Raw genomic sequence first — 8,906 nt, forward strand, 5'->3', positions numbered from 1 at the left:
TGATATTTTTGAATATTCAAATGCATTTTTTGCATTATTTGGACTTGGTCCAAACACAAGCATTTCAAGTAGAAGGTATTCTCTAAAAAATACACACACATCTCGTATCGCACTCCAAGCTCGTGCAACATCTTCACATATTTAAGCTTGTTGATCTTTCCATAATTATTATTATAATACTTGTTCTATTTTATTTTCCACTGCATCATGTCATGATGCTTTAGCTTGTAATGAGGTTGTTCAAACCCTCAACTTGAACTAAAAATTGCATGGATCTTTGATCTATTTAAATTGAAGGAATTCACATGATGGTTCTCTTAGCCTCCCAATATTATTAGGGAGCTAAAATAAATTACTCAATTATATGGAAATTACACATAAACACACTTGCAATTTAAATCCTTTTTGTTTCTAGATATTTTTTAATCCTGGCCTATTCTCCAATTCAAGTTGTGGAGCTTTGATATATGTGAGAGTAGCCACATGCAAATTTTTGCCTCAATCAGAAATTATTTGAGGGGAATCTGTTCCTCTATTTTTCTTTTCTGAAAAATGGGAATCTGTTTAGCACTGCGCGGTGGGCCGGCCCCAGTGGGCGCAGCAGCACCCAATAGCCCAAATAGTGCCAGCCGGCCCTAATCGGCTAAACTGGCTGAACCGGCCCAGCTGCAACCACCCCCGCTAACCACCCTAGGCGCTAGGGGAGAGCGTCTGCTCGATCCCCCGGTCAGTCCCTTCGTTCGATCCCCACGTCGCCGCCGCGAAGGCACGTCGCCCGCTACAGCGAGCCGCCGCTCTTCCCCGTCAAGCTCCCTTCCTTCCCCTCCTCCTAGGTCGTTTCCCTCTTCTTCTCCTTACATGGCCTCTCTTCCCTTGCACCCTTATTTTCCTCTGCAGCTCTCCTCTGGAGACTGGCGCCCATGGCAACCATCGGCTGAGCAACCACGCATAGCGTCGTCGACCTCCATCTCCAGCAGCATTCCGCCCCCTCTGTCCTGCTTCGACTCCACCCCTTTCATTCAATCCCTCTTTCTCTGCCTCGCCACGCCGGCCGGCAACATGTGAAGGGAAGCAGTAGCCCAGTGATGCAATCGGTTGTGCTGCTGCTGTTGTCTTTACTGATTTCCGAGGCTTCTTCCTCTACCGAGTTAATTTATTTATTTTCTTCCTTCTGAGTAATTTCTTTGTTCCCTTCTGGATTTCAGGCTGCTTGTTGATTCGCTATGTCGTACGTATATAAACTGGTCAGATTATATGTGAAAGAGCAAGGTGGGGTTTTAACCCTAACCAGGCTAGTACAATAGATTGCTACGTATAAGTGATGCATTACCGCACATCCTCCTTCGACGATCCTCTACTCGTGGACCAGCGCTGTCGCCTCCATGATCCTATTCGTGTGCAGCGCCGGAGCCTCCCCAATCCCGATTCATATAGCAAAAATTAGTGTGGCAGATTCGTCATAGTACAGAGGCACACATCTAGGCTGGGCATCCTAGGATCGATCAAAGCAGGGTTCTGAGCAGTCGAGGAGGACATGGCGCCTGAGTAGTGCAGGACTAAGTCGAGGAGTTGAGGGTACGAGCGATGGATGTGGATGCCGGACGTTGCTATCGCTGTTGGGCACCGCCGCTGTGACCTTTGGATTCGCATCTCGCTGTGACACCATGTTTTCGTCAGTGTTAGAGGCCGGCACCATGGGCATGCCGTGGTACCTCGAACGGAGCGAACTGAGCGAGTACTTTCTGATGTACATATACGACGCGATTCGTCGGCCCGTACTTTCGGCTAACAATACACACATACGTATTGACTGAAGATCCTACGTGCCAAGCTAGCTAGAGCTAGCTGGATGGATTCCTGGGCTAGTTAGGACATGCACGCTCGTGTAACACCACGATGCCCGCTTGATCGATCTTGAGGCTAGCTATGTACTGATCAGCAACACGAACCCTTTTTTATAATGGGCTTTTGGTTGGGCTGGACTTTTTCTTAAATCTTGGAGTAGGCAAGGTGCAGCGGCCGATACAGTATCGATAGGAACCAGGCAGAAGACCACATACGGATGACGCATCACGGATGAAAACCAAAGAAAAAAAGTAACGTAGGACCAACTAACTAAGCGAGAAGAAACCAAGAATATCACCTCTCTTTAGAAATCAAGAATATCACCTCCCTTTAATAGTAGGTATAGATATAAATATATAGATACAGATATAGATATAGATATAGATATAGATGATCTCCAGCCTTTGCCTGCCTGAAGCAGTGAGGCATACAGTAGCTCATTCCATGTGTCCGGGGCAGGCACAGTCCTGCTTGGTCGCGGCCGCCGCCAGCAATCTTTTGTAATGGAATGTATTTGTGTTCCTTTCCAAAAAAAATTAATCGTAAACGTCCGCCGCCCCGTCCCCCGTGTTCGTTTAGTAGAAACCCTAACTTAAAGTGCGGCGGCGGCGGCGGCGGCGAGCAGACTAGCGGCAGGCCTGGTTAGCAATCTCAATCCCCAAAAAGAAGAGATCGATGGCGGCTGGAGGCGGGGGAGGCGAGGTGCTGACGCCTCGTGAGTTGGCGATGGAAGAGTTGGATCCGCAACCTGGCGTTTTCTCCGAAGCAGAGATCCTGAGGATGGAGATTGCGTCCCTGGTGAACTTGCTCAGGGAGAAGCAGTCTGACGTTCTTTCGCTCGATCCTGAGATGGTGAGGAAAATCACGTCCCTGAGGAGCGAGATCGCGTGCCAGAAGTTGGCAAGGAGGTTCCGGAGGTCAAACGCACAGTGCCGCGGAGGCGTAAAAAGTTCTCTGCAGTGCCGAGGGTCGGGCAGAAGAAGGAGATCATGGCCGATCAGGAGAGCATGGATCTGCCCAACTCCGATACGCAGAGTGTGAGCTCCCAAGTCAGTTGCATCTCCGAGCAGATGCCCGAGCGCTGCCAACACAAGGAGATCGACTCGGAGAGAATCAAACCGCCTCCAGATTCGAATCCAACTTCGAGCATGTGCATTTACCCTACGGTGGCGAGGACGAGGGGGGGCGCGTAAACGGCCAAGTCAGTTGTATATTGGAGCAGGCGGAGGCCTTGTGCGACGAGATGGCATCTATTCTGGGCAAAACCTCCTATTACGATGTCTCCAATCTGTTTCACATGGCGTATAGATTTCTGAACATCTCCAGGAGTATATACGATTATACCTGCAATGCTGATAAACAGACGGCTGACCAATATGCTGAGGACCAGAGGACCAAGGAGCATGTGGAGATGACTGATCAGGTGGACAAAGGCAAATCCAGCACCCACTGTCTTAACCAGAGGAGCAAGGAAGAGGTGGATGAATCTGCAACAGATTTGACAATGGACCTTTGTAAATCAAACATGGAGACGCACCAGATGGCTGCTGATAGCCAGATGACAGATGACAAAGATGAACATTTTGTGGCAGCAGATCTGATAAGTGGTCTTTCCAACCAGATGACTGTGCACTGTTATGAGAACCAGAGTACTATGGAGTACGTGGAGATGATTGATCTCACGGTGGGCAAAGGCCAATCAAGCACGGAGACGCATGCGTTGAGGATGATGGACCAAGGAAAATCAAGCAATGAAGGCAAATCAAGTAACGAAGGCAAATCAAGCACGGAGACGCGTGCGTTGAGGATGATGGACCAAGGAAAATCAAGTAGTGAAGGCCAATCAAGTAACGAAAGCAAATCAAGCATGGAGACGCATGCCTCGAGGATGATGGACCAAGGCAAAAAATCAAGCTTTAGGATGGTGCTGGATTGTGATGAGAATGGTATGCCCAACTTGTGCAAATATTACGAGATGCTCGAATGTGAGGATGCGGAGGAGGAAGATGAGGAGATGACTCCGGAGGGTGTAAGGATGTATAACAAATTCCGTAAGGAGCTATTAGAGATGGAAGCTGGCTTACTCAAGGACCGGGAGCAGGATCAAAAGGACGCACTGAGGTGGGAGCAGGATCAAATTGACACACCGAGATGTTACACAATGGACCCGATCCCCTTCTCACTTCAGGACGAGGCAGAGGAGACTGAGGAGGCGGAGGAGACGGAATTCACAAAATCAGACACGGAGGAGATGGAGATGGCGGACAAGTTGTTTGCTTTAGGGCGTAAAGGCTGGGAATCTGCATGGGGAGACGACTGCAGTAACTTCGAAGACAGGAGTAAGTAAACATAAAATCCGTCGATTCCTTCTCATCTTATTAGTCTTCCAAAACAATGGCAACAGAGTCAGATTCGTCCCTTCCTATCTTCTTTCCTTGTATGAGTAAGTAAATAATTGATGTTACAACATGTCTTAACATTTGGATTAACTTGCTGCTGCAGCCGTATTGAGTCCTATGCACTTTACATATTGCACGCCGGGACTGATCCCGTATGCTGCTCGCACTGTGAGCACCTTGCAAATCTACTCCGTGAAGATTGTTGGAACAGATGGAAAGTTGAAGTTGCCACTCCATGTTTATGGGATTGTCGCTGCCCGAGATGCCGTGGACTACAACCGCAACATTCTCTTCTCTTGGCGAAGGGAAAACTGCCAAAAACTCACTCCAGAGGCATGTACCATATTACATAGTATTTCTCGTAGTTTCCCCATTTTCTTCCTGCATGTGCATTCGTTCATTTGATTCAACTATAATGATGATTATGATGCCTGCAGGATCCTCTTTTGCGCTTGACTGGCCTGTCCCGTGCAATTGTGGCTGTGTACCATGTTGATTTCGAAGTCCAACTGAAAGTAAAGGGCTCATCAAGGTCTCGCGACAGAGCATTGATGAGTCATTGCTTTACTTACGCCGGTGGTTACCATGAAGGTTTACATACTACGTTCTCCAGCAACAGCTTTTGCACAGTAGAGTTTAGCTATGAGCGACTTACAGAAACAGTCCAGGCTACTATCTTGAGTGTGCGTGTTGTTGAAGGGGCGCCTTGGCCTTTTGAATATGGCGGACGGATTATGTGCTCCTCGCCACCACAGGAAGTTACGGACTCCCTATCCAGGCAAGTTGTGTTGGTTGATTCTCATCGTTCTGATGGTGGTGGAGAAATACCAATGGGCTCGGATGGTTACCTTGATCTGTCAAGGCATGTTGTTTCTGTAGAACTTGAAGAAAGCATGCAGTTTGTCATACAAGCCTACTCACAGTCTGGTGATGCTATTGCTAGACAAGGTAGTGTCAGGTTCAGGACCAAATACTGCAACATAAGTCGAGCGATATGTGAGATTGATGACTCTAAGGTGGAGATAACTGTCGCTTGGTCCCAACTTGCTAAGCACAAGAGGGATATCCTCTTAGAAGGACATGTTTGACGGCTCTTGTGCCGTGGATGTTGTGGACTGCAGAATTATTTGTCTTTGATTAGTAAATCTGTCATGTACCTGTTGCCCAATTTGATCTGTTTCTGTCTTGCATGTGGTTTGCAAAACTGCAGAATTATTTCTCTTTAATTAGTTAATCTGTCCAACTATTTGCGAATCGATTAATGTTATCCGACTATTTATGTCTACTACAACTTATTATGCTATATGTGAAGTACTGCCTCTGTAAAGTAATATGAGACCTTTTAGGTCACTAAAGTAGTGATCTAAAGTCTTGTATTAATTTACAGAGGGAGTAGTATCTAAAATGCCGCCGTCTTGTAATGATTATTATCCGCTAACCGGGTCTAACTAACTGAATGCATGATTTCCTGCAAGTTTATCCACCTCTAATCACATAACTGAACTTCGTGAACTACCTGTACCCCTCGGAAGCTATAAAAAGGACAAACAAAATTCATGTAAACATCCTATCATAGTCTCCAGGAGCCTTTGCCTACCTGGAGCAGCGAGGCATACAGCAGCTCGTTCCACGTGCCCGGCAGGCACCAGTGGCTGCAGTCCTGCTTGGTCGCCGCCGCCGCCATCCGCTCCTCCTCCGTCTCGTAGCGCACCCGGTACACCGAGGGGTGGCCGTCCTTCCGGTAGTCGGTGAGCCGGCTGATGTTGAGGTATATCACCGGGGTCTTCATCCGGCTCATGACCTTCTCCAGTACTCTCATCCTCTCGGGGTACTCGGTGAGGTACGTCTGGTTGAATACCGGCTCGGTCTCCCTGTGGCATCCCCCTCCTGAGTTCCACTGCCCTCCCCTGCAGTGAAACGGATCGATCATGAGAGTAAGATTAATTGTACCGGTGGCCTAATGGTTGTGGTGGCGGTCTCTTAATAATTACTTGAAGTGTGTTAGAGAGAGTCCTCTGAACACGATCTGAGTTCTTGTTGGGTCTATGTTCTTGTCGACCCATTTAGCCCATGTGGTCAGTGCTTTCCTGTATGCCTCCATCACCTCAAGGCAGTGGTGCACACGGTAGCCTTCTTGGTAATAGTTCAGCCTGTCACAAACATTTCACCAATCAGGATGTAAACAGATTGGCTAGCAGATCAGCTTAACCTGAAGAGTTCTGGGGGGAAGTGTTGCCCTATACACAGACCCTTTTGACGTCTTTGGGTGAGTCCACCAGTGCCCGGTGTTGACGACGACGATGTCGGCAGTCTGGTACGCCGGAGTCGTTGCGTCTAGCTCATCCAACCTCAGTTTTTCGTCGAGGACGGTACCGTTTGGGCTCTCGCGGACCATCTCTTTGACCAGAAGTGTCGATCTTATGAAATCCACAGAGCAATTGTAGTCCTGCAAGAAGGTACCATTGAGTTGAACTGACAACATTCTAACAAGTTTCTCTTTCTCTCTTTTCGAATGTGAGAAAAAAACAGTTGACATTCAGTGAGGCAGCTGATACCCTGAACTTGAATGAGTAGTATCCTCTGGTTTTGAACTGGTTCTTCCCGGATTTCTCGTACACGTTCTTCTTGTTCCTGACACCATGGCGGAGAGTGCAGACCAGAGACTCCCACATGTTGCGGTTCAGCGAGTCGCCGACGAGTATGATCCTCTGGCCTCGCAGCCTCTCCAGGAAATCAGTCCCGTTCATCCTGACCGACGCAACGAGAGAATATAACTTTTTAGCTTCGATCACAGATGAGTGTACTCTAATGAAATCGTTCGGAACATTTGATATGATCAGAATCTAGTCAGAGAATGCATGCACCTGGGAATGTTGCAGCCGCTCGGCTGCCACCTCCAGTTGAGGAAGCCGGTGTCCTGCCGGCCGTTCTTGTGGCAGTTGAAGTCGCCGTCGATGTGGGGGCACGACCGCGGCGGGTAGAACGCGTGGTTCTCCTCCCTCGCCCACCTCCCGCTGAACAGATGGCACTTGGCGAAGGTCACCAGGTCCTGCACGCCCGACGTCCACACCACCCGGTGGTTGCCGGGCCCGACGGCCACGCTGGTGTTCGCGGCTGCCGTGACGGTGCCAGTGCCGGCGCCGGCGCTGTGGTCGGCGGAAGGCGTCCACTCCACCCGGTGGTTGCCGGGCCCGACGGCAACGCTGGTGTCGCGCCTGCCGTGACGGTGCCAGTGCCGGCGCCGTCGCTGTGGTCGGCGGAGGACGTCCACACCACCTGGTCGTTGCCGGCCCCGACGATGCCGATGACGCCGCTGTGGTTGCCGGAGCTGGTGTTGGCGCCTGCCGTGCCGGCGCCGGCGCCATCGCTGTGGTCAGCGGCAGCTCCTTCCTGCACCGGGTGGACGAACTCCTTCCGTCGCCTGATCGAGCGCTGCTTGTGCCTCGCCATGGACGCTCTCTTGCGCCTGCGTCTGTCCTCCTTTCGCTGGCCCGGCGGTGTAGATGGAAGCGCTGCTCGCCGCGTCGAGTTCGGCAGTACATTGTCGACGCTGGCGTTCATGTTTTGATCTTCTGTACTCGAACGCACAACCTTGTCCGTAGAGTTGCCGGTGGCGCTGTCGGAGTCCGCGGGCTCGTGCGAAGAGCCGATGATGGGTTTTCCGGTGGAATTCGCTGCATCCGCTCTCCACCACGGCGGCGTCGGCATTGCGGTTACATCTTGCGCTTTAGTGCCGTTGCCGACGACGGGCTCCCCGTCCGATCCGCTGATCGTGGCGTTTCCGGCGTCACTGACGGGATCCTGCACATTGTCCATTTTCTCCGGCACCAGTGCCGTCTGTCCCGATCCCTCCGCCGGCGCCCAGTCGTCATCGGAGTTGTTGCTGCGCACCCGACGCGGCACCACCACGGTGGCATTGCGCGCGCTGCTCCGCGGAGCAGTGCCAATGCTACTTACATTAGGACGAACGGGAGGGTGGGGAGGAAGTGGTTTCGTCGACAACGTCGGGGTGGGGAAGGAGTCCTCGGCGGCGGGGCGACCGGTGATGGAGATGTAGAAGAAGGCGATCACCAGGACGACGGAGAAGCAGGCCAGCACGGCCTTGGTGCTCACGAACGTCCCGCCGCCGTGCTTTCCGAGTGTGGACTTTCCTAACTAGTTGCGCCCACAACTCGAATCTTTGTCGTCCATCTCCGGTGCAGTCAAATCAACCTACCCCACTGCTGTCTCAGCCATGCAGCGTATTGTTGGGCATGTGATTTTTCTGATGTACGTATATGGAGCTGTATTGCATTCTTTGTGGGCCAGCTGCCTATAGATTCTCCTGCCAACTAGTACTGCTAGCCCACTTTCTTCAGATTCTTCCCATGCGCAGCGACGTGCAATACCCATGGTCGTTTAATCACAATACATGTTACGAATGAGGTTAGAGGCTGCTGAATAATTAATGACGCGCAAAAGTTTAACATGGTTGTTAGTTAGTATATCGTAGTACCAGCCAAGTTTTTTTTGGTAGATTCGCCATAAAAGTTCTGTTGAGAAGGACAGTAAAGTTCAGGGGGGCAGACCGCAGTCTGTCCTCCCACACCTCCACAGCTTTCCTCCCTTTTATCCTTCTCCTCCACCCTCAGCTCCTCCTTCGCCGTGGCGCCGATGCTAAAA

General features: G+C 50.6%; 2 protein-coding genes across 2 annotated transcripts; one reads left to right on the forward strand and one right to left on the reverse strand.

The window, feature by feature from the left end:
- The first annotated feature begins 3,525 nt into the window (after window positions 1-3,525).
- Window positions 3,526-5,557, forward strand: LOC125538997. The gene is made up of 2 exons (XM_048702344.1): window positions 3,526-4,184; window positions 4,348-5,557. Exons 1-2 carry the CDS (start codon window positions 3,572-3,574, stop codon window positions 4,647-4,649), a joined length of 915 nt encoding a protein of 304 aa, XP_048558301.1. The 5' UTR covers window positions 3,526-3,571; the 3' UTR covers window positions 4,650-5,557.
- Window positions 5,558-5,662: 105 nt separating this feature from the next.
- Window positions 5,663-8,636, reverse strand: LOC125537430 (protein trichome birefringence-like 2). The gene is made up of 7 exons (XM_048700745.1): window positions 8,583-8,636; window positions 7,785-8,399; window positions 7,109-7,611; window positions 6,800-6,992; window positions 6,494-6,690; window positions 6,236-6,394; window positions 5,663-6,151 (listed from the first exon to the last, which is right to left on the reverse strand). The coding sequence occupies exons 1-7, from the start codon at window positions 8,634-8,636 to the stop codon at window positions 5,815-5,817; spliced, it is 2,058 nt and encodes a 685-aa protein (XP_048556702.1). The 3' UTR covers window positions 5,663-5,814.
- Between the last annotated feature and the right edge of the window lie 270 nt (window positions 8,637-8,906).

This window comes from Triticum urartu, chromosome 2 (assembly GCF_003073215.2).
Source record: "Triticum urartu cultivar G1812 chromosome 2, Tu2.1, whole genome shotgun sequence".
In the NCBI taxonomy this organism is placed as follows: Eukaryota; Viridiplantae; Streptophyta; class Magnoliopsida; order Poales; family Poaceae; genus Triticum; species Triticum urartu.

Coding starts and splice junctions, on each gene's coding strand:
- LOC125538997 (XM_048702344.1), top strand. CDS start 3,572: ATGATGGACCAAGGAAAATCAAGCAATGAAGGCAAATCAAGTAACGAA. Junction 4,185..4,347: donor CAGTAACTTCGAAGACAGGA/GTAAGTAAACAT, acceptor TTGCTGCTGCAG/CCGTATTGAGTCCTATGCAC.
- LOC125537430 (XM_048700745.1), bottom strand. CDS start 8,636: ATGGGTATTGCACGTCGCTGCGCATGGGAAGAATCTGAAGAAAGTGGG. Junction 6,993..7,108: donor AGCGGCTGCAACATTCCCAG/GTGCATGCATTC, acceptor TGCGTCGGTCAG/GATGAACGGGACTGATTTCC. Junction 6,152..6,235: donor CTCTCTCTAACACACTTCAA/GTAATTATTAAG, acceptor GTTTCACTGCAG/GGGAGGGCAGTGGAACTCAG.